The 24489-nt window shown below is 40.4% G+C and overlaps 2 protein-coding genes across 2 annotated transcripts; one reads left to right on the top strand and one right to left on the bottom strand.

Annotated features, from left to right (window-relative positions):
- Window positions 1-759: 759 nt before the first annotated feature.
- On the top strand, window positions 760-11476 carry ric8b (RIC8 guanine nucleotide exchange factor B). Its single transcript, XM_037682813.1, has 10 exons — window positions 760-968; window positions 1309-1356; window positions 1453-2076; window positions 3636-3730; window positions 4312-4462; window positions 6265-6360; window positions 6465-6609; window positions 6682-6826; window positions 6928-7047; window positions 10592-11476. Exons 1-10 carry the CDS (start codon window positions 885-887, stop codon window positions 10698-10700), a joined length of 1617 nt encoding a protein of 538 aa, XP_037538741.1. The 5' UTR covers window positions 760-884; the 3' UTR covers window positions 10701-11476.
- A 783-nt stretch (window positions 11477-12259) lies between these two features.
- si:dkey-103i16.6 (uncharacterized protein LOC557125 homolog) lies at window positions 12260-16505 on the bottom strand. The gene is made up of 8 exons (XM_037682811.1): window positions 16285-16505; window positions 15774-15836; window positions 15618-15731; window positions 15273-15505; window positions 13338-13438; window positions 13093-13254; window positions 12806-13018; window positions 12260-12442 (listed from the first exon to the last, which is right to left on the bottom strand). Exons 1-8 carry the CDS (start codon window positions 16503-16505, stop codon window positions 12260-12262), a joined length of 1290 nt encoding a protein of 429 aa, XP_037538739.1.
- Window positions 16506-24489: the final 7984 nt, after the last annotated feature.

The raw sequence follows: 24489 nt of genomic DNA, 5'->3' as shown, positions 1-24489 counted from the left end.
TGGATGCGAAGGATTATTGTGCTGCACTTTTCTTAGACCTGTCTAAAGCTTTTGACACCGTGGATCATAACATCTTGTGTCATAAGCTCTCAGAAATCGGTTTCTCAGAACACACCATTGGTTGGTTCTCTAACTATCTCTCAGACCGGAGGCAATGTGTTCAATATAATGATACTTCCTCCAGTTATTTAACAGTCAACAATGGTGTACGACAAGGCTCAGTCTTAGGACGCACCCTCTTTACAATCTGCATAGGTAATGTAGGTCAGAGCATCCCTGATGCATCCATACATTTCTATGCTGATGACACAGTTGTTTATTGTCGAGCTAAAACACCACCATGTTTTCACATGAGCTAAACTTCTAAAGCACAACAACAACGAGAGAACGGTCGAAACTATCGTGACCTACAATAAACGCACTTCAATAATATGCATAAGTGAAAACATAGCATGCTTTATAAGTACAATAAATCATATTTCTTTGTCAAACATCGCAAAGAAACGTTACCTCATCAATAATCCTCATGACTTTGAGGGTTACCCATAGCCAATCAGTGTTCGCCGCCCATAAACGCCTATTAAATACTGTTAGCCAATCAGTGTTCGCCGTCCATAAACGCCTATTAAATACTGTTAGCCAATCAGTGTTCGCCGTCCATAAACGCCTATTAAATACTCTTAGCCAATCAGTGTTCGCCGCCCATAAACGCCTATTCGCCAGAAACGCCCACTTTTGGTCTGCAGAGAACCCCTTCTCGGTCAGGGAGTCTCCCTGTCTGACAGCAGCTTCACTCCTGTAGCTTAGCCTGCTAAGCGAAGCTAAGCTAACACCCGGAAGGTGCAAACTAAAGCAGCTAGCCGTGTTGTCCACGGGTTCACACCATGGATCTGAACCACATCCTCTCGCAGCTTGAAACTGCAAACGAAGGGGACACGGAGGAGCTTTTGCACCGATTCAATCAAGAGGTAAAGTCTCCTTTTTCATGTTTCGTTCAATTAAAAACAAACAAACGGGAGGATGCTAACGCTAGTCGTTATTTAGCCAGGGGAGCTAGCATCGAGTGATCTAAACATCAGAACCGGACAGCTTGGGCTTCGGGAGCTGTCAGATGTCTTTTATAGTTTTAGTCGCTAATTATGTGATTAAATTAATGCGGAATGCAATTATTCGTCCATAGAGCCAACATGGCTAACCCTGCCTGTTTGTATGCTGAACAACTTTATGTTTCTTAGAAAAGGTTTGCGTTTGTATTTATGGAAATATATTTTTAAATTAGTGTCTCCTAATGAGCTTTTTCTGTTTCAGAACTTTCAGACCTTTAAGTTTGACCCAAAAGAAGAAGCCCTGCGCAGTGTAAGCCTGCTACATCTTGAAATCAGGTGATGGAGTGATGCCTGATGTGGTTTTTTTAATTACATTAATCTCTTTTTCCACTTTGTCTCTGTTCAGAAACTGTGTCAGAGTGTACTGGTGGTCTTCAGGAAACCAGTACAGCCCAGCTGTCAGAAGGAATGTCTGGAAACGCTCCGCATCCTGTCCAGAGATAAGCATGTCCTGGCACCCGTGGCCACCAGGGAGGGGATGCTGGTCCTGAGCAGGATGGCAGGACTGGGGACCGGACAGGAGGAGGTCGATAACAACCAGCGGGGCTCCTCGCTGTCAGAGGAGGAGCAGAGGGTGGTGGTGGAGGCCTTAAAGTGCCTCTGTAACGTGGTGTACAACAGTGCAGCAGCTCAGCAGGTCTGTGTGGACATACAGCTGGCTCGTGGCCTGTGTGCCAGCCTGCACTCCTACAGCTCCTGGCAGCACGAGGTGGGCCTGTTCATACTGCGCCTCCTCTTCCTGCTGTCTGCCCTCCGCCCTGACGTGAGAGCAGCTCTGCGGAAAGATTGTCACGCTGTGAGGCTGCTGACGGAGGTGCTGGAGCATACCCTGGATGTGCGCTGGGTCAGTACCTACGAAGCCGCCTGTCCAGATCCACAGGCTCTGCCTCTGCCCAAGGAGAACAACGAGCGAGCGATGGAAGCTCTCAAAGCCCTGTTTAACCTCACGCTCTCTGAAGCTCGGAATGAGGTGAGCGTGTTGGATTTGTCCTGTTCATTACAATCACGTCTCGGAATATCTTAATGCATTAAACAGGAAGTGATTTCCTGTGGACATAAAGATCAAGATGAGACATTTTTAGCATTAAAATCATGATCTCTTTTTTTTTTTCTTCTTTTAATTGCAATTATTTGTAAATGAAAAGAGCCTGACAGAAAATTTAGCGTCCTCAGTAACAGCCCTTTTAGCCAATGTGTATTTCCTCACTTTATGTTGCCAGTTAAGTCTGTTTTATTCCTCCTGTTGAAAGCTTGTGTTTTTATTTTGTTTTTAGGTGTTGCCTGGATGTTGTGTGTTGTAAAGGCCACAACAAAACCGTTTCAGCTTTGAGCTTTTCTGTTAACTTTTGTTCCTGTAGTATAATTTCCCAGTTCAACATGAAGTTATGTTTTCATCTTCAGCTGCTCTACAAGATTTGCTTTGGGGCCTAATTGAACTGGTTCTTCATCCAGCTAATCAACATGTGTCAATGGTTGTAACATAAGCTGTTGGAAAGTTGTTCTTTTTATACTCTTTTTCTTTTACTTTCTCTTTGCAGCCAAAAGGGTATTTTTACTACATCAGTCCACTGAACTAACTCTGATTTTTGCTGATCTGACCATAAAGTTTGCTGAATGGTCTTCAGCAGAAATATTGTGGTTTTAGTGCGTTTTATTAATCCAATGAGTGATTTAAAATAATATATATATATATATATTTTGTTCTTCTAAACCTTAGAGTAACCCCATTCTCTGGTAATAATAATTTAACTAAACAAATTAAAGCTCATGGAGTGTTCTTCTGTGTTGTCAGTAATAGTTTATTTATTCACCTGTTTATTTAGAAAACTTTAAGTGTATTGAGAAAGGTAAAGACTTCTGATCTTTGAACCCAGTTTCGTGGATTTGTTTTCAAGCATTGTAATTTGTATAACCCAGACTTTCTACCATGTTCTCACCAGAACAAGCTAATTAGGATAATTAAGATCCCTGTCAATATTTAGTGCTACTTTAAATTGCACAAAACAACGTCAAGGTCTGGAAAACGAACCAACCTAACAAAATCTCGAACGTTATTTAGATCTTTGTTTTATATCAGACATAATTAACACTAAAAACACTTAAGATTAATGTGCATGTTTCGAGATATCACCAAGTGTTTAGCATTTAATTGTATTAAATAGAGCTTGCTCAGATTTTATTTTTTGCTTTATAGCTGAAGTTGTCCGTGAATATGGTTTACATTTTTTGTGATTTTATTTTTTTAAATATTTTTTTATGCATTTGAGCTCTGGAAATCTTGAACTGCAGGTGCAGCTTCTAACAGTGTAAGTCCAAACAGCATCAGTTGTTTTAGGATTCTGCTCTCCTACTAGATATCCAGACACTTTACTCAGTTTTCTCTGCTGCTGTGGCTTTCATAGATTCTTCAAATTCAGTGTTGCTGTTTTGTGCTTTTAGGGGTTTTATCTCAAACCTTTATGTCCTTATTTTTCATTACCCTGGTCTTAAAAGTTATTTTTCTGACTCTGTATTTTCTTGGTTCGACAGGAGGACGACCACCAGTTTCGACTCATAGCTGCTATCCTACGTCACCTGTTGATGCTGAAAACTGAGACGGAGGAGAAAACGGAGGAAGCTCACAGGTCAGAGTCTGTTCCCCGCTGCTCCTCGCGGCTGAAGACGATCTGCACGTTGCGACCTATGGAAAGCAGAACGTCTGCATCTTTACTCTGACAGTTTGACCCTGAAATGCACAGACTGACAAAGTGCATCAACGACTCACAAACTAACTGCTTTCAATTATGATGTAAATCTTAGCCGTTTTATAAGAGCTGTCAAAAATCCGGCGGCAGCGTCTTCCTTTGGTGGAAGGTTAACGCTGGAATGTCAGGAATTTGTAGCTGCAGCCTGAAATTTAAACAGCGTTGTGGAAAAGTGAGCGACAGTCCTCCTGCTGAGGCTGCGGCGGTCATGGGATTTGACCCGTTGACCGGCATCTTTTTGTAGTTGGCCTGAATGAGAGCATGAGACAAAATGTGACTGAATAGGAGAGGAGTTTCAAAAGGGGACGCCATGTTGGACAAACTTTTACGAAGCTAAGATCATATAAATTCCCGTTTGTCTCAAACATTTATCCGTTACTGATTTATGACGGCTGATGTTTTGTTTTTATGATGTGTCTTCAAGGGTTTACACTTACATAAATGTGTTGTTGTGTTTGCAGCCATGCTGTGAACCTGCTGAACAACCTGCCCATGTCCTGCCTGGACGTGCTGATAGACGTGCCCGTTCAGGGGGGGCAGGAGAAATATGGCGGGAAAAATGTGGATGTGGTGCAGGTGTTATTAGACTTCATGGAGAAGAGAATCGACAAGGTGAAGGTCATGCTCCGTGGCAAATATATGGGGAATTTATGGGTTTATTTGAGCTTAATTTACAACTTCTTATTCTAAAGAAATGGTACAGAACATGTGTCATGTTGGGTAATATATTTAGGTTTATTAGAGAAGTCTATGGAAAATTATGAGACTGTCTCATGAACCACTGAGATGGACTTTAATGAAACTTCAGAAAGTGATCAATACAGTAGTCCCTCACTACTTTGTGATTCGTTTTTCGCGGACTCGCTCTATCACGCTTTTTCAAAATAAGATCGGACATGACACACAATTGGTTGATGGATGGACGAGCTGCACGATCTGCATGGAATTTTTATTTAAAATGAAGTATTTAAAATTATTTAGCACCTGCTGCACCTGTGTGCGGCCCACACTGCAGGAGAAACATCATCCTGCAGCTTCTCCTCCTTTCTCCTCTGTGATCTCCGTTCAGTTGCGGAGAAGTGGGCATGGCCAAGAGCACAAAGTGCAGCCTTGGGGGAAAGGAGGCAGAGAGCTGCAATCATGACGTTCTGTGCTCTTTTAGAGCGTTTAACAGTGATCTGCAGTCAGGGGAGGCAGGTGAGGTAGTTCCTCACCTGAGATCATGACAAGTAAAATACTGACAATGATAAAAGAAAATACATTTGAGCTCTTGACTGTTCTATAAAAGTGTTTTATAAAACTTTTCTGAATTATTTATGTGGTCAAAATCGCAGAATTTACACATTGCATGTTCAAACAATGCGGGGTGAGGCATTGTAGTGCTCTGCTTCACCTCTGGGGGCGCTGTGTTATATGCAATATATGAAGTAGGTGGTTGGTGCATGCCCATTGCTGTCTCTCTTTATATCGCCAATACATGTTTGATTACACATGTGCTGCACATGCTAATGTTCAACAGTCTACTATATTGAATGAATGTGCGAGACATATTTCTACTTTCTAATCGGTCATAATGCACGCTGAAAATACACAGAGGTGAAGCAGAATATACCTTGCTGCACAGATAGGGGGCAGTGCTGCCCCATAGGGACAAAGAAGCAGGCGCAGTCGTTGTGCGTTGTTACGCAGAGGGGCGAGGGAGGGTAGCAAATTGATACACGTTTAAATTTGTTCAGACAAAAATGAAAGATCATATCTCAAAACTACAGGATTTTTCTAAACTAGATTTTCAGTCGAAACAAGGTATTCGAGAGAGGAAGAAAAAAAAGGCTAAATTGAAATATAAGCTTTTTGTGTTAATATACCGATCGCTATGTGAGCATCGATTCCAGATAGAGTTTAAAAACATTTAGTATACACATATACGAGGGACTACTGTACATGAACATCTACAACTCATTAACTTTTGGAGTCAATCTAGTTCAAGATGGACCGCTGACTGTCATTAGAAAACACCAAATAGTCTCTAACTCTGTCTCTGTCAAGTTTACAGATATCGAGCTAAAGTTTGGTGTGGTTGTAGCTTCCTCATCTTAAGATGCTCTTAGTTTCAGGACTGGGTGAATTGCGAGTCAGACCCACAATTATTTTACAGTATTAGAAGATCTAATGAATCAATTCACTGTAGATTTTCATTATGAAACATCCAATTTCACTAACGCGTTGTTTAACGGACCATGAACAGCTTGTACATCTCTATATGTTTTTTAGTTTGGCTGCATTGTTGAAACTTATCTTTGGTGCAGAAGTCGCCTGTAATGTTTACAGCGTATTATTATTTTACAACATCATGTACTGGCATCCAGAGGTCCAGCTCATGAAGACTCTGAAGTGGTCTGTTTGTCTCTGAGCAGGGCTCCAACTACAAAGAGGGTTTGACACCGGTGCTCAGCCTTTTAACTGAAGGATCCAGATGTCACAGGGAGATCCGCAGATACCTCAAAGCTCAGGTAACGAACAAAGGACAGTAATGAATAAAACATTTTTTAGTGAAGCGTGAGGCCTTTTGGAATTTTGTAAACTGTGAGAAATGAACGTTCCTGCATTGTTTCAGGTCCTTCCTCCATTGAAGGATGTGAAGAACAGGCCAGAGGTCGGCAGCACCATCAGGAACAAGCTGGTTCGCCTCATGACACACGTCGACATGGGCGTGAAGCAAACGGCTGCAGAGTTTCTCTTTGTCCTTTGCAAAGAGAGCGGTGAGTTAGAATGGAGGCCCTCAGACTGTGGCTGGCTGTTTATAAAACATTACTTCTTTTTGCACCTTTTAGTGGACAATCTGTTGAAGTACACTGGATATGGAAACGCAGCGGGACTCCTTGTGGCTCGAGGTCTTCTCGCAGGAGGAAGAGGAGAGACTCAATACTCCGAAGACGAAAACTCGGACACCGAAGAATACAAATCTGCCAAACCTTTGTGAGTGACAACCAAGTCAGCTTGTTTAACACATTGTTAAATGGAGAGAGCGTGAGTCTGTTTGCAGAGGTACATCGTGTTCTTTGGTTCCCTTTTTCCAGCATCAACCCCATCACCGGTCACGTGGAGGAGCCGATGCCGAATCCGATCGAGGAAATGACCGAGGAGCAGAAGGAGTACGAGGCTGAGAATCTGGCCAAGATGTTTGACAAGTTATCAAGGTGCTGCACTAAAGTGGAAAAGAGTCGATGGCTCGTTTAGTTTTAGCATCAGAAAAACTTACCAACGGTCTAAAAAACACGTAACATCAGACGAAAGCCCTCATTAGTTATAAATTATACATGGCTTTGAATAATGTTCTGGGTGAGGTTTTTAAACTGCACTTAAAACTCCAGATAGAGATGAAATCAACTCACTTCAGTAATCACTAAAGCAGCTGTAAAAATCACCTCGACTCACCTTTGAATCAGATTTGTTGTTGACAAGGAACTGATAATAATGACTCCAACAGCCCACTTCTTGTTATAAGATGGGCTGTGAATTAGGAACGTGGTAACCAGTTCAGTTTAAGTATTTAAGATGTATTCTTTAGCTCTGATCAGAATAGACTGTTTTATAGTTTATTTATTCATTCATTTAAAAGAAACAAAACAAATTCAAGGAAAAAACATTGAATGAAAAGGGTGCAGAAAAAAGATGAAAATCTTATATCTGCCTCTTATTTGAAAAAAAAAAACTACAAACAACAATTTAGGATTGAACAATCTCTAAAGTGAAAACAAAAAAACATCAGTCATCCTTCACTTGGCACCATACATTCCCAACAGTTTTAACTTAATTGTCTTTTTAAACATATGAATTGTTTTATAAATTTTTATAATATCAAAGCAGTTCCATAATTGTAGTCCCTGAATTACAACGCAGCTCCTTCAGACTAGTTCTAAATGGAGGTTTTACAAACATTTCCATTCCCTTAAGATTATAATGACTCTCTTTTTTTAACCAATTTTAATTGAATATTTGAGGTAATTTTTTTATGAGCTTTATAAATGACTTGCAAAATACTATATTCAATCAAATCAAAAAATTTTAATAATTTCAACTGATGAAATATTTGTTGGGTGACCATAGCACTTCCTACTAATAATTCTTATAGATCTTTTTTGTAAAATAAAAATAGGGTTTGTAATTGTTTTGCATGATTTCCCCCAAACTTCAATACAGTAAATTAAATATGGAACAATCATTGCATTATATTAAATATGGAACAATCATTACATTATACAATATATACAAAGCTTCGTCATTCAAAAACTCTTTTACTTTATACAGTAATGCAATTGATTTTGCTATTTTTATTCTTAAGTAATTTAGATGAGATTTCCATATCGGCTTCTCATCAATAACGACACCCCAACATTTTATTTAATTAACTATGAATTTCAATGCTGTCAATTTTAAATGACTGAGAAATAACTTCCTCAGTAAGACTTCATTTAACGACTTTTATTTTTTTCCTATGGTTTAAAGTTAGATAGTTCATTCAGTTGTGTAAGAGACAATAAAGTTAAACCAAAAACACTTCATGAACACTGCAGTGAGATGCATCATTAGAAGCACAACGGTGCGCATCACGCTGAAGTGCACAAATCATATTAACCTAATGTTTATTTTTATGGGTCAACAGAATAGCCAATCTCTTAGACAATCAATAAATCAATCACCAGTCTATTTAATTTTGCTGTTGTATTTATAAAGACAATATTTTGGGACATAGTGGCAGCACGATGGCTCAGTGGTTAGCACTGTTGCCTCACAGCAAGAATGTCCTGGGTTCAATCCCCAGTTGGACCTGGGGTCTTTTCCCACAGACCAAAAACATGCATGTTCGGCTGCTTCAGGCCCAGACCTCCCTTGCAAAAGAGATCTGTGACCTCAGTGGGATTTGACCTAGTTAAATAAAGGTTAATAAATAAATATATCTCCAGATATTTCTCAACCTCATCCATTTTTATATTTTTGATATGAAACAGCCAAAAGAGAAGAGGAACTGTTTGTGCTGTAGGAACCCGCATGTCGAAGCAGGGTGCGAGTTCACAAATAAATTATTTTTTTCAGGAGAGGCAACTCTGAAAATTAAAACGGTGATGAGAAATGTGGCTAGATGCAGCGGCAGAGTCTTGATTGGCAGCCAGTGTGGGGGACAGTGAAAATAAGGGCCCGTGTCAGACGTCACCTGCTTGTAGCTGAACAACAAAGGAAACATCCTTATAAAGAGCATTTTAGCCAGAGGTTCAAAGGTTTTGAGGTTTTTATCACCTGTAGATTGAAGAGATTAAACTTATGTCCTTAAAAAATGTTTTAAACATTAACTACTATATGAAGAGTAATTCTTCTGCAAAGACTCCTCAGACGGTCTTTTTATTTTGGTAACTGCTGCTCTCATTACTCGAGTTCAGTGTTTCCTCAGCAGAAGGTCCTGCTGTGTTTGTGTTGACCTTCTCCTTTGTGTGCAGCAGCCTAATGCTACCTGCACAAAGGTGACTCTGAGCTTCCTCCCTGCCAACTGGTTCACCCTCACAAGAATCTCCTGCTGGTAGACATAGCTTCAATTAGGCCTGCTGCATTCAGCCGGGGTAAATGGGAGCTCGCCGGCGTGCCGCCGCAGCATCATTACCACCTCCACGTTAATTAGCACCTAATTGGCGAGCACGCTCAACTCGTCGGCTCAGGTTCCTTTATGCGCCTCATTCAGGTTTTTAATACCACGCGTCCTGACTTTATTCCTCTTGTACTTGAAGAGCCAATCAGAGGTCAGACGAGAAGTGGACTGAGACAGAGGCACGACCAGACAAACCAATTTGTCTGGAACTCGGATGAAGAGGAAGAGACACGGCTGAATAAACGTGCAGACATAAGAAGGCAGACCTTGTTATTGTTGGGCCCAGAGGGCGTTGAGCTTTAATGAGACACGTGTGGCCCGAATAAGAAGATTCCTCTCCCAGGCTTCTGCTTTCTTCTCTTCCTTAGTAAAGACACGGTGGCGGTGGAGAGGTGTTTCCATCAGTACAGGTGCTAAGGAGATGGCTCGACGCCCTGAAAGAATCTGCTCTCCTCAATACAGAACCCGTCTAATTAACACGAGCACCTGCCGAACCCTTAGACCTCTGTCACTCCTAAGGGAGGCAGAAGAGACATTTTTGACTAACGCTAAATTATTTGTCATGCAAGTTTTATGACCTCCAACTTCTTTTCCACAATTTAACGTAGCTTTCCCCCTAATCAATTTTATTTTCACAATCACTTAACCATTTGTATATTTGTCAAATTATTTTAAATCGTTCCACTTTTTTTTTTTTTTTTTTAAATCTTTGGTTATTTCTCAGATAAATGGTGTCGGAGGCAGCGGTGACACAGGGCAGGTATAATTGGATTAGGATAGGGGAGGCAGTGTTGGCTTTGAGGAGATTAGGGTGAGTACTGATCCTGTAATTAAACTGCCACAGCAAAGCAGAGGGAGGGAGGATGGTCAGACAGGACTGATTGTGTATGAAAGGGTGGGTGGGGGGGTAGTATGAGGGTCCTTGAGGTGTGTATGAATAAAGAACAAATGGTATACAAGTGAAACCCCTTATTAGGACTGGTCAGATACACAGGCCTGATCTGGGAGGTCTTTTAGGATGCAGCTTTTGTTAGTTTAGAAAATCCGAGCACATCGGGTGTTTTGGGTTTTAGGATCTGAGGTTTGTGTTTCTGTCTCCACAGGCAGAACGTCATTCGACCGATGGGCGTCAGGCCGGACGGGACGTTAGCTCCTCTTGAAGAAACTCTCTGTGATCCTCCTGAAGAAAACTCAGAATCGGACTCGGACTAGTGCACTGCACATCTAAACCACCTTTCTAAGACTTTCGAGTCCGCCGGAGGTGGGTGGAGAGTTCTCGGCACATCTAGATCTGTGTCGAGAGGCGGACGTTTTAGGGGATCCTCAAAAGCTGGCACAGACGGATCCTACATCGAGACAGTCAAACTAAACTGAAGACGTGTTGCACTCAAACGTTTCCCCGGGAGGTGACCAACAGATAAAAAACACACGTCGTACAAATGCTGTACAGTGAAGTGGGTCGCCCAGATCACTGAGATGAGTTTAAGATACCGAACCGCTGGGAAATGGTTTGGCACGTTAAAGGCTGAAAAACAATAATCTGTAACCACTGGGCGTGTTTGCTGCACTTTGCAGGATTATCATCGTGCTTTGGTGTAGTTAAAGTGAATTTATGGCGTAAAGGAGGGCTGAATACAAATTCTACTTTCTTAGCCTTGTTTTGAATCATTTTGGGCAGACCTTGTGTTCAGACACTTCTAGGCGCTCTTACTGAAGAGTGGGCTGATGGGATGGGGTCATCATGTGGGAGGTATTTATGGTTACTGCTACATCACTTGCGTCCTAAAATGGGAAAAAAAATCTTGCTGGATTCTTAGTTTTTAAACTGCCAACACTGTTGCCAAGGTTTGATAAATCATTCCTTCACGCTGGCTTATTTTATTCCTTTTGCAAGTTTATCCTTGTATTGTAAGAGTGCACAAAACAAATAAACAATACGAATTTAAATATAAGATGGTAGAGGCAGGAAAGTGCTCCTGCTGGCTGAACTGGGATTAATTTAAAAGAAACTAAACGGCAGCTCAGTGCGTCTTTTGTTGTGGATGAAACTTTGACTTGAGGGCTGACCGATGATCACTTTATGTTCCTGTGGTGAGTTTTAGACGATGAAACGTCAAAACATCAAAGGCTTAAGTTATTTTTTAGTACTTTGCATCTGTTTAAACTTTCTTTGTCAGTCATATTATAGGTTGTCTGCTTAATGTCCAGTTTATTCAGAAGTAAAATGGTTTAAAGTAATCAAAAACACACATCTCACCCCATCTCATCCCTCCTGCTCTCACACTACAACCTGTTCAGTTCTTTAAGGTTCCTGTTACTCAGCAAACGCTTTGTCAAACTCAGATTTGTCACTTTTTCTTGCCATTGTTGTGTGTGTGTTTTGTAAAATAATCTGAATATAAACTTCTCCATGTTCCTGCCACAAACACTTTGGAGGTACGTTCAAATAGCATGCATCTGGCAGAAGAGGGTTTTTTTTTGCGTACTGTAAGCAGCACTACATATTTTATTCACAAAGGATTCCACTTGAAGTTTAAATAAAGTGAACTCGTACTTTAACTTTAATACACAGGAAATGCAGTCAACCTTTATTAAATATTGCTTAGAATACAGTGCACTACTCCTACAAATTATTGGCCTCATAAAAACGAAGGGAAACCGTTACCATGGTTGTGGATCGAGGCTTCCTTATGCTTTAGAAACATGATAAAACCTTTAAGTACTTATAAACAAACACTTCATGCTCTGAATTAAACAGTAAAAGTGCAGCGTTATTTGCTTGCGTTGGATGATGCGGAGCTTTTGCAGTCCGTCTCAGAGTCTGTATCCTCGCCACCGCTGCCGGCTCCTCTCTGATCCTGCGGTTCAGACCTGGATGTTTCAGGTTCTGATGATGCTGCAGCGTTCGGACAAAATGTCAGAGACGACGGGCTGGTTACCAGTGTAGGGATGCTCTGCAGAGGAAATTAGTACAACAGAAAACACGTTAATGACCTTGTGTTCCTTGAAGGAATGCAGATGTTGCTCGCTGCCTTTCAGTTTAATGGCGTTTTGGTCAAACGTAAATTATGTACGACAAGATGCATCAATGCCTGGAGCACATGTTGGACATGACCTTTCTGCTACTACACCAAATTTTAGCTCAATATTTGTAAAATCACAGCTAAATTGTAGCATTTTCTGTGTAAAAGTTGGTTAGCTGTAGATGTTCAGTGAATGCTTCGGTGGTGGACGATAAATATAAAATAATTTGGAGCGACTAAACAACATTTTCCAGATTAACTCTAAATGTCTGAGTGGCTGAAGGCAGAACCCACCATCACTTCCTGCCTCTTCATTAGCTCTTCTATTTCATCGTTCCATTCCAGAAGTTCAGCAAACCTTCGAACGGTTTCAGCCAGATCACCCAGTTCCATGTGGTCTCCTCTCCGCAGGGGGACCCTCTCAAAGGGGCCCACAGCGTGCCGGTTCAGGAGGAGGCGTGGCACCGTGGAGCGCACCGTATTCACCAGGCTGGCAAACGGCTCGATCTAAAACCCGAAACAGTTGTTCAGGACATCACAGACACCAAGGTCTGCTTTTACAACATGCTCCCAACATCTACCTGCAGAGACGTGCCCATAACAATGAGCAGGTCCGCTTTGGGGAAGTCTTCAGTGTGGAGGAAATACTTCTGAGGGAGGTCCTCTCCGAAAAACACAACATCTGGTTTGACAGTGGCGGTGCAGAATGAGCACTTGGGGATGTTGTCGTTCATTATAGCGCTCTGAGAAACAGAAAGATGAACAGAGGGATTACACCCGATGACTCGGTGAGTCGTGTTTGTCTGGACAACAGAGCGGGACGTACTTTAGCCTCCTCAGCAGGATATGGAGTGTAGCAGAGGTGACAGGAAGCTGTGGAGAAACTCCCATGGGCCTCGACCAGCTTGTCCTCTGGGATACCGCAAACTGAAAGGAGAAAGACGGAGAACTTTTAACAGATTTCTATCGTTACCACCGCGTTAATTAGCACCTAATTGGAAAACCAAAGAAGTTCATCCATTATAAGACAAAAGTCTAAACAGAAAAACCTGCATCATAAGATTGGTATAAAATATTACGCTACAACCACCACCACAGTCTACCGATCCAGTGGCACTGCCCCCAATGTCCACCCGATGTAAAGGCATGTCAACCAAGACAGGCCCACAACATCCAGAGCCGTAAGGAAATCAGGGTGACTCATCTTCCCCCGGAGCCCTGCTGCCACGGAGCTTTGTAACTACCTCGGTGACTTCAACCATGGTTATGGACGGACCAACCCTGAAGTCCCCCGACTCAGCTTCCTCCATGGAAGATTCGACTACATCAGAGAAATAATTTTGTTTTATGAACCAAGACAACCTCTGAGATCTTCTAATTCCTTTCCACAGAGCAGAACAAGAACTTTTCGAGATTCTACTTTCAGCAGCCACACACACAGAGACTGTGCTCGGCTGGGGGACCTGAGGGGAGTCCAAAACCTGGATGCTTTTAAACGTAGACTTAAGACCCATCTGGTCAGTCTGGCTTGTACATAAGATGGCTTTATTCTAGAAGATGTTTTTTATTTTAATTCTATTTTTTTTCCTGTAAAACATTTTGAATTGCATTTGACTTAAAGCCAAAAAAAGCATAGTTGATTAAAATGTTTGTAAATTTACTGTAATTTACTGTTTGTACAGATATTATTTTACCTGTGTGTAAAATTACTGGGTTTGGGAACGTTTTACTCCCTAAAAAACAGTTTTTTCATTGACTTTACATTGCATCGTGAGAGAAACCTACCAAAGGATGTACTTGTTCCTTAAATACTGCTGTTTAGTTAGATAAGAAAAAAATTAATTAAACCTTTTTCCAAACATTACTTCATGTAAATTTGACTGAAGTGTTTAAAAATTTTATTTAAGTCTACAAACCTGAACTCGTACAAGCTTGTCAGCTAAATTAGTAAAGTTACTGCGTTTTCTTTAACGATATTAAAATGATAATAGATGGAGTGTCGCACAACAAGAAAATGAAATTTACACCTTACTTTATTTTCTGGAAGTTGGAAAACTCATGGTAAAAGAAGAAAATCATGGCAGTCAATGTGGAAAAAAATCCCTTTAAGATGGAGGAATGTTTAGATTTTAATATTTTTGTTTTTAGGAAATGCAGCTGGAAACATACCATTTCCCACACACACACTCTTACCCAGACCTGGAAAATACCAAAACCAAGTTTCATACTTTTCAAGACTGTAGAAACCCTAAAAATGTGAAAAGTTTAAGAAAAACTCAGTTTAATTTGAAGATATTCTACCTGACATCATAATCCTCTATCAGCTCTTAACCAAAAGATGAAATAACACCTAATAAATCTTTAAATTTCAGAAGCCATCCTGATTAGTTGATCATCGTTTAATCATTAACTAATTTCATGTTTGAAAAAACATTGCTGCTTTACTTTTGAAAACCCTAAAATAACTTTTTAAAAATATACATTTAGCTTTTTGAGTAAAAGATTAACTTAAATTGAAATTTAAAAAACATATTTTAATAAATAGCCCCATCAATAAAGCAGTGTTGAAGATGTTTTAGAAAAACATGTTGCATTCAGGAGCTGTGCTGCTTACCCCAAGTCGGATCAAAATCAGAATTAGATTATATTTTTTTCATTGACTTTAGACTAATTTCCTGATGAAATGTACAAATTCAGAGATCAGGAAGCATTTTTCCAGATGTATTTGCAGTAGTTTGAGTTTGGATGTTGATTCACTCACGTTTCTCCAGCCCGTCGATGTTCTGCGTGTACACTCGACGCAGCAGGCCCTTGTGATGGAGCATACGGATGAAGTAGTGTACGTAGTTGGGCCGGTGACCGCCGGGGTACAGAGCCTTGGCCAACGAGAAGAAAGGCTGCGGGTCGTTGGAGAAGTAGTCGATGTTGAAAATGGCTTCTGGGTAAGGGACGTTGAACTTCTCCAAGTTGGCATAGAGACCCGTTCCTGGAGTCCTGAAGGGTTTCACATGTTCGGTTAGGTGAAAAACAGCAACTCTTTAATGAGCTCAGAGTGAGGTTTTGTTCAAACAGCAGCTCTTTGGGTCAAAAGAGCCAAAGCACCGACCTGAAGTCGGGGATGCCGCTGGACGTGCTGATCCCCGCTCCAGCCACCACCACCACGTTCTTACAGCGGCCGAGCTTCACGAGCCGAGCCACAGAGGAGAGGCCGCTCCGAGAGCTCGACTTGGTGCCGCTTGAAGACCGAGAGCTTAGATCAGACACAGACCCAGAGGACTGGCCAGCAGGGACAGGATCACTGCTGGTTCTGGACTTCTTTTCTTTACTGAAGAATAAAAGTATACATCACTCGTTACTGCTTTATCATCCTGTAAGGTGTGCACGTTTTATCTGCTTTCAAACTCTTCAATTCGTTTATATTTTTATGAAACACTGAGCTTTTAAGAACTAACAGAGACCCTGAGTGGGTCTACTAAAACCTGGAATACCTAAAAAACTTCACTGAAGATGGTAGCAGTGTTAAAGACCAACGCCGACATTACATCATCATTTTATTTTGTTTTTGTAGCTCACTAAACTGATAACATTTATAGAAGCATCGTGGCTCAATGAGACTAACCTGGATAAATAAAGGCTAAATGAAAAAAAAAAAAGAAAAATTTACTTTAAGTAAAACAATTAAATGGGGGATCAGAGCATGTAATATACAGATACAGATATTTTCCAGTGAAATGTGTTATTTTTAATTTTTGGGCTTCAAGAGAAGCCTTTACCTTGTTGGTAAGATGTTCTCCACGTTCACACTGATTGGGCCGAGGTCTTGGGCCAGAGCAGAGTCCGTATTCCTCCTCCGTTGTTTCCCATACAGGCTCTGTCCCGGGTCCTGAGACTCTGCGGGGTCCGGGTGCCGGTCCTGGGAGCCGGAGCTGCGAGTTATCCTGCTGACTGGAGGCTGGGCAACTTTCTTATCCCCGCTGGACCTGGATCTGTTCATGCCCACACTTTAGAGAAAAACAATTGAAACAGATCAAAAGTTTATTTTAAGCATCAACTAAAGCAAGAATTAGTATTTTTTTTCTTTGTTTGTTTCTTTTTTAATTTATTATGGTTATATTATTATTGTGAAAGCTGATTCAGCTGATTTTTTGTAGGTACTATAACAATTTTCAAACTTTCAGACTTAAAGATTTCAATTCCTTCAAAAACATTATCTCTTTGAAATCTGCTTCTGATATATTTCTGTCTTGGGATGCTACTTTAAAATTTTAGCTAGCCTTTTGCTACTTTTAGTTATCATTAACAAGCTAAAAGTAGCAGCAAAAAGTAGCTATCATTTAGCTATTTTTTTTGTAGTTACTGTTCTGCTTATTTTAGGTTTTAAAAGGCCTTTGTAAACTTCTAATGCTCTAGTTTTTAGCTATTTTTGTTGTTTTAGCTGGTGCTTTTCTTCTAGCTTTTTGCTAGTGTTCTCTTTTAGTCCAGAGGTGTCCAGACCTGGTCCTCGAGGGCCCCTCTCCTGCAGGTTTTAGAGGTTTCTCTGTGATTTCTCTTCTATGCAGGTTAGTAGCCCTCAAGTACCTGAACTGGACACCCATTTTAGCTAGTTCTGTTTTTATTAAGTCTTAATTTAGCTGTAAGCTAGCATTCTTCTTTAAGATTTAAGCTTGTTCTTTTTTGTTTGTTTGTTTTTGCATTTGCAACTGTTTCAGCTCCTTCAGACATGTTTGCCTCAGTTTCTCTCATCAGATTTCATTAATTAGGTTTTTTTCTGCTGCTGCCTCCTTCATCGTCTGTGTCTGCTCTTTAAAAAGCTGTTAGGCAGAAATCATCTTGGCATTCTTTCCTCCGGTGTCTCTTTGCACAGAAGGAAGCCGAAATGTTTAAAAACCGTCAACAGTCGAACAAAAGCTAATGGCTGCAATATATTTGGCCCCCCAGTTCGCGCCTCAGCAGCTATGCTAATACAGTCCACAGCTGTGGCAGCTTTACTGTTGGGCCAAAGAGGAGCGTAGAGCTGAGAGGTGGGGGCACGAGAGTTAAAAAGAAGGGTGGGAGAGGTGAAACAGAACCGCAGATATGAGTCAACAAACCCAGCTGGGAGAGGGAAAAAAAGATGGCCCCCTAAAAGGGAGAGAAATGTGGATAGGGGGTGAAGATAAATGATTTGTAGGCAGGTTTCAATAAAGGAGCTGAGGAGCAGGAAGAGCTATGTCCAAAACCAATCAGACTTTCTCAGATTAAAATCAGAGAAGCAACAAACGAGTAAACAAAACAACAAGGTAAACATGACTGTTTACCTTGTTTCAGGAACAGCAGAGCTTTTTCTCCAAAAACACCTTAGAGAGGGAGAGATCTGACATTAATTTCATTTTTAAGTGCATTAAAGCTTTTTCCCCGTGCAGCTTAAGAAAATATCAATCTAAAGAAACGAATATGAAGATAAACATCTGAACGTACTACTTTCATTTTAGGCACTCAATCCAAAAACTGGAGCACCCTCCCCGAGACTACAGTGTTTTTCTTCCTCCACATCCTACAAAGCTATTAAAAACACCGGGAGGCCGAGGGTCTCGGCTTTTGTCTGGTCCCCCCTCAAAAAGACACTGCTGAGTCCAGGCGATAAATCACAGGCCCAGTTATTAATGCTGCTTTCTCATGGGCCGAACGGGGACGCAGCACCTCGACGCGACTGTAGACACGATCACGACTGGAGAAGTTGCACTCATCCAACTGGACGGTTTGCTAAAAACACACAGGAGAAGAGGTTTTTACAAGCTTAAACTGCTTTCAGCGCCTGAAATGTTCAGCCTTTCATCAGATAAAGCCCTAAATGTGCCACAGATGCTGTTATTATTCTTTAATGACTAATAAATCCCTGGATAAATGACAAAAGGCTTTAAAAAGGATTTAGAAGCCCCCCTGCCCCCCACCTCCTTGTGAGGCCTTTCAGACCACTCGCTCTCGCACACTGAAACTCTGTCTCATAACCGGACCACCAGGAGAGCAGCTCCTCAAATCAGCTACAGTTAGCCAACAGGAGAGAACGCTGAGGGCTGAAAGACTTCAATGAAATTTATTCAAAAGAAAATGTTTGAGTAAAACGAGCAGAACAGAAGCTTAAAGTCAGCTAAGATAACAGCTACACTAAGCAAAGCCATAGCTAAAAACTAACATCAGCAAGAGAGATGCTAAAATGAGCAAAACAAACCTATAGCAAGTGTTAAAACAATTTCTGTTAAAACAGATGCTAACTTTAGCTAAGGGCTAAAGGGAGCGAAGTAGCTAAGATTTGCTAAACCAGAACTAAAAGTAGCAAAACAAACACTAAAGCTAAAAATCAGCAAAACTATATGGCAAAAGGAGCAGAATGGTAGTAAAAGCTAAAAGTAGTAAAACAGTAGCTAAAAGGAACAAAACAGTGGCTTTAATCAGCTAAATTACAGCTAAAAGTATCAAACCACTTTCTACAGCTAAAATCAAAACTGTAGCTAAACTGAGCAAAACTAAAAGCTAAAAAGAGGAAAACAGTAGCTAAGAGCTAAAAGAAGTTAAAAAAAATCAGCAATACTGCAGTGAAAAGCTAAAAGGAGCATAAAGATAACAGTTAAATTATTATTAAAAGCTTGAACTAACAAAACTATAGCTAAAAGCTAAAAGGAGCAAAACAATAGCTAAAATCAGAAACAAGTGGCTTAAATTAGTAAAACTGCAGCTAGAAGTTGCACAACACTTTCTAAAGCTAATTTCAAAACAGTGCTAAAACGAGCCAAACAGTAGCTAAAATATGTAGCAAAGGCTAAAAAGAATGAAATAATAACAAAGCTAAAATGAGAAAAATGGTAGTTAAAAGCTAAAAGGAGCCAACATCAGCTAAAATCAGCATAACAACAGTTCCCTTTAACAAAACTGCAGCTAAAAATTGTACACCCTTTCTAAAGCCGTTATCAGCAGAACGGTTACTAAAATGCCAAAAGAAGCAGAGTCGTAGTGAAATCGAAGAGTAGCCAAATGGTCACTGAAAGTTAAGAGTAGCAAAGCAGCAGCTAAAAGTAGCAAACAAAGACAAAAACAGAGCATGTTGAGGTAGATTTAAAAAAGAAAATTGTTTTAAGTAACTGAAAAAATACCTCTATTCATTTCTACTGGAATCTTAATTGAAGCAAAGTTAAATATTTTGAAAAGCATAAAAAAGTCACAATAATCAAGTCATAGTGCACCGTTCCCCATCGAGCTGAACGTTCTGATCCATGTTTTAGGATACAGTCCAGGCGTTTGTTAAGTTCTCTGCGTTTGGCCCATCAGACCTCACGCCACATGTTCCTGCAGTCTAACCGATGGTTAAAACACCAGCCGGGCCTCAGCCGGGTCCAAAAAGGCAGACTTGGTTCAGTTTAATGAGGGGCTTTTCTGCTGCAACCCCGGCGTTTAACCCTCCACTCTCAGCAGAGTCGAGAACGGCCAACTTTGATCTCCACTGCACACCCCCTTCCACAGTCCAAGAGCAGGGAACCGGCAGTCCAGTCGCCATGGAAACCTCTTCATTACAAAGTTGAGGAGGGAGCAGCTCCGTGTCCTCCCTCCCCACCTGCTCGCTAATGACACATCACTCTGTTGTTGGCCCCTCCATTCACACAAAGAGGCCAAGCCTAATTTGTGTTAGCATGTTGTTTGCTCACACACAGAGGAAGGTGGGTGGTGTGTGTGGGGGGAGGGGGGGGGGGGGCTCAGTAATGACTCCTGTTTTGTTGCTATTTTGAAAACGCCCTGGCACTTAATTAAAGACAAATGAAGTATCAATATGAATTCTGTAGGGGCATTGAATTTGTCCTAAATTAAAGCATCTCCTGCCACTGATCCCAAATATTTATTAAAAGACGTTTTAAACACTTAACTTGATTTGAATGATTGCACGTTGCCCGCCGCCGAGAAGGAATTTTAGTCGTTTTGGTCAAACCTTTTGAATCGCACAATGTGATGTAACAGCACCAGTTTAAGTGTTGGGAATGACTCTCAGCTACCACCACACCAAGTGTTAGCTCAATATCTGTAAAATGAACAGAGTCATTTTTGTGGGGCTAAAGTCAATTAACTGTGGCAGATATCTTGAATGGGGTCGATTTCCAAAGGTTGCCTTTTAAGTCACTTTCTGCAAGTTTCATTGGTTCAATGGTTAATGAGATATTTTGCTAACTACTTACTATATATCTATATATATCTATATATCTAGATAGATAGATATCTCACTTTCCAGGACAATAATATATTTTCTGAAGATTAAAGATGACTTTCTTCTGTGCAAAATGTGAATCAACTGCTGTTTATTTAAACAAGTCATTAAAAAAAACATTTATTTTTATTTTAAGTTTGTTTTTAAGAGAAGGTGTTACTTTTCAATTTGTTCAGGCGCCAAATGAGTTGAACTCCTTCCTGGTGTCAGTGATGCCACACTGACACCTGCTGGTTGTTTTAACTCATTACAACTAAATAAACAAAAACAGGACGTGGTGGACAACAAACAAAAGATGGAAGTCTCAACATTCTCATTATGAAAGGAAGTCAATGCACAATTGCATTTAGACCCACCAGAGCACAAGCTGCCATCAGAACCGACCCGAACCTGAGCTGAGGGGTGTCGTGTTGTAGATCTGCGCAGCGAGGACGAGTTCTGAAAGACCGCAGGAGAACACTAATGTCCTCAGGGTGTCTGAAAGCTGTAAATGGACTGACTTTTGGACAAAATAGTTGATTTGATAAAGACACAGCAGGTGAAAATGTTTTTGCTCATGTCTGCAAATGTTAATGCGCCTGTTAGCAAAATATCTCACGAACCACTGCATGGGTTCCAATGAAACTTTTAATTTATTTTCTTCCAGATGGTTGCTGCAGCCAGCTGAGCGTAATAAACACAAATGGCTACAATTCAATTGATTTTTACAGATATTGACTCATGTGGTGTTGTAGTAGCCGAGAGTCATCTTCAACACTTACACGCCCTGACAAAAACCATGAAGTCGTCACTGTTGGATGTTAGTTGTTTAAATTTGTATAAAGAAATAATAAATCACATGCGTCACTAAATTAGTTTTACATTTCTAACCTTCTCATATTAAGAAACAAAAATAAATGGAACTGCTGTTGTCGGTCACTGTTGCTTTTTTTAGATCAAGTAGAAGAAAAAAAGATGAACGGTGATGAAAAACTGCACCATTAACACTTTGTTGCACCACTTCTTGCTTTTCTAACAGCTTGCATTCTCCGAGGCGTGAACCTAACTAATGACAACCAGTTCTTTACCAGTCTGACTCCAGCTGTCTTTTAAATCACCGTTTCCTGATCAGCTCCGTCGTCGAACCGTTTTCTTCAATTTCCATTAGAGATTTTAAACTGGACTGAGATCTGGACTGAGATCTGGACTGTTTGCAGGCCATGTCACTGACTTTATACGTCTTTCCTGCAGGACAAACCTTTCCAGTTTGTCGTTTAATCTGTTTTCCTGATTTTAGATGCAGTTGACTCGGAGCAAACAACAGCGTTTGCAACATTGCATGATGATTTATCTTAAGGAAGTTTCATAATTTTCTTCTTTGGCTCAACTCACATCTCTGGTGTTGGAGACAATTTTGACGTTAATTTTTAGTGCCTCAGCACTCTGGAACTGAAAACTAGTTTGATTGAATCTCATGCAGGTGTTTAGGAACTTTAAAGATTGTGTTTTTCCTCGACTTGATTGTTTCTTGATGACAGAAGGTTGGAGTTTTGAAAAAATAGTTTTGTGGCACGTCTGCTTTATTTTAATTCATTGTTTACTAAACAACGTCAGCGCATCCTTTAATGGTGATTCCATAATTTTCACCAAGTGTTGTACTCTGACTGTGACATCTCATGAAACTAAAACATAGAAGTATGTTCAGAATTTGACCAAAATGACTCAAATTTAGTCCAAAACTCTGACAAAATGCAGTCCCTCAAGGAATGATAGACCTTTATTTAGCTAAGTTTAACTGTTCATCAAGTATGTGACTAAATAACCTTTGTTTGACACTACGGTCTTCAGTTCTACTGATCATTTCAAGAAACTTGACAAAATATTTAGTTTTTATGTTTTCCCATAATCAGAAGTTGTCTTTTTGGACCCACGTTTGTTCCTATGATGGCTTTAAGATTTTGTTTCTTAAACACTATACAAAACACTACTCAAGACACTTGTTTTTTCATGATAATATTCTTTGGGTTGCAGTATGGAGAGAGAAAACAGATGTTTCCTCCCAAGTTCATTCAGGTTTCATCTGCCATATCTAAATTTAAGCTTTAGGTTTATCTTTACACACTGATGCTCAAAAATAAGAGCGGATTTTTTTTAAGTCAGCGGCAAACGCACGCTATGTTTTCCTTAACTTCTTCAAAAAAACATGTTTTATACAAGAATAAAAGTGAATGTGATGTCATGAGCTACCTGTCTCCTCCCAGGCTGCACAGCGTCTGAATGATGAACACACGACGACAGATGGCAAAGTGCCGGGTCAGTCCGGATGATGAACACCCTCTGAGCGAATTTAAAGCTAAAATCAAAGTTTGTGCTCCGTCACCTCCACCATGAGGCTAAATAAAGTTGGGTTTGTTTGTGTTCAAAGTGTCTCCGGCTGCTCAACGCTCTAACACTCAGTCTGGAGGCTTGCACGACAGAGGTGTCACTCCGCTGCGTTTTCAAAGTACTAAATAAGTCATTACGGACCCAGGCGGGAAAGGCCACTTCCGCTTTTCAAATTAAAAGTAACTCAAACAGTGACGTACTAAAATCTCCAATCATCAAGATTTTTTATTATACTACTTGAATCTGTTTCACATTGTTGAAGTTGTGCTCTGTTTGAATTACATTACAGAGAGAAGTGTTTCTGATTTTTATTATTACTATAATAATTAGATGGATTACTGGATTATTGAGCATGCATCAGGATATAATAATTAGACTAAAAAGTGTGCCTGGTTTAAAGCTATCTATACCATGAGGAATGGGTTCCTTTTATTTGTTCAGCCAAAGTGGTCAATGTTTGTTCTATTTTGATAAAAACTCAAATATAAATTGAAGACATAGCATTTCTTGAAGGAATTCTTATCAACCACTGCCATTAAAGTCACAGTTTCAAACTAAGATTTTATTTGGTTGCATGAGGAAATCTGTAGTGGCAGACAAGTATGTTGGACCGGCCAGTACAGGACATGTATGAGGAGGACAGCAGAACTGTGGTGATGAGAAGTGCTGTGGGAGTGACATAGCTTCAAGATGGAGGTGGAATTGCATCAAGGATCAACTCTGAGCCCCTTGTTTGCTCTGGTGATGGACGGACTAACAGATGTGGTCAGGCAGGAATCCCTGTGGACTACGATGTTTGCAGATGACATTGGGATCTGAGATTAGAATAGGGAACAGTGGTGGTATGCACTTGAAAGAACAGGAATGAAACAACAGTAAGACAGGGTACATGCATGTGAATGAGAGGGAAGCAGCTGGAACAGGCACACTATCTGTATCTGGCATATCTGTTTCCATAAACATTGATTGAATGCTACATTTGTTTTGACAGAAATGTACAAACACAAAAATTTTACAGTTACTATTGAAATCGTTTTTGTTTCAGGTAATCTAGGAGTCGAGTTTTGAAGAGTCCTATAAAAATATTACAACTGTTTTTGGAGTATGCTACAACACATCCGTTTGTAAATAGACGATCTTTCAAGATTAGTTAACGTCACTTCCGCCTAGAGGAAGAAGGGGCGGTCCTGAAGTGCTTAGATACGTTTAAGCGCTTGCTATGGTTATGTGTACTGTCCCGCCTGTTGGCACTATTATTTTCTATATTTTTTCCTTGTTCATTATATAACATAAAAATACTGAACATTGGTTATTTTTGTTTTATGATCCGGCAAAACGTTTTTAGCCGTTGACTTCAATTTGATCTAAAAAAAACAACAACTATTTT

This window comes from Nematolebias whitei, chromosome 10 (assembly GCF_014905685.2).
Source record: "Nematolebias whitei isolate Nwh7 chromosome 10, NemWhi1, whole genome shotgun sequence".
Taxonomy (NCBI): Eukaryota; Metazoa; Chordata; class Actinopteri; order Cyprinodontiformes; family Rivulidae; genus Nematolebias; species Nematolebias whitei.
This window is presented reverse-complemented; position numbering and strand designations above follow the sequence as displayed.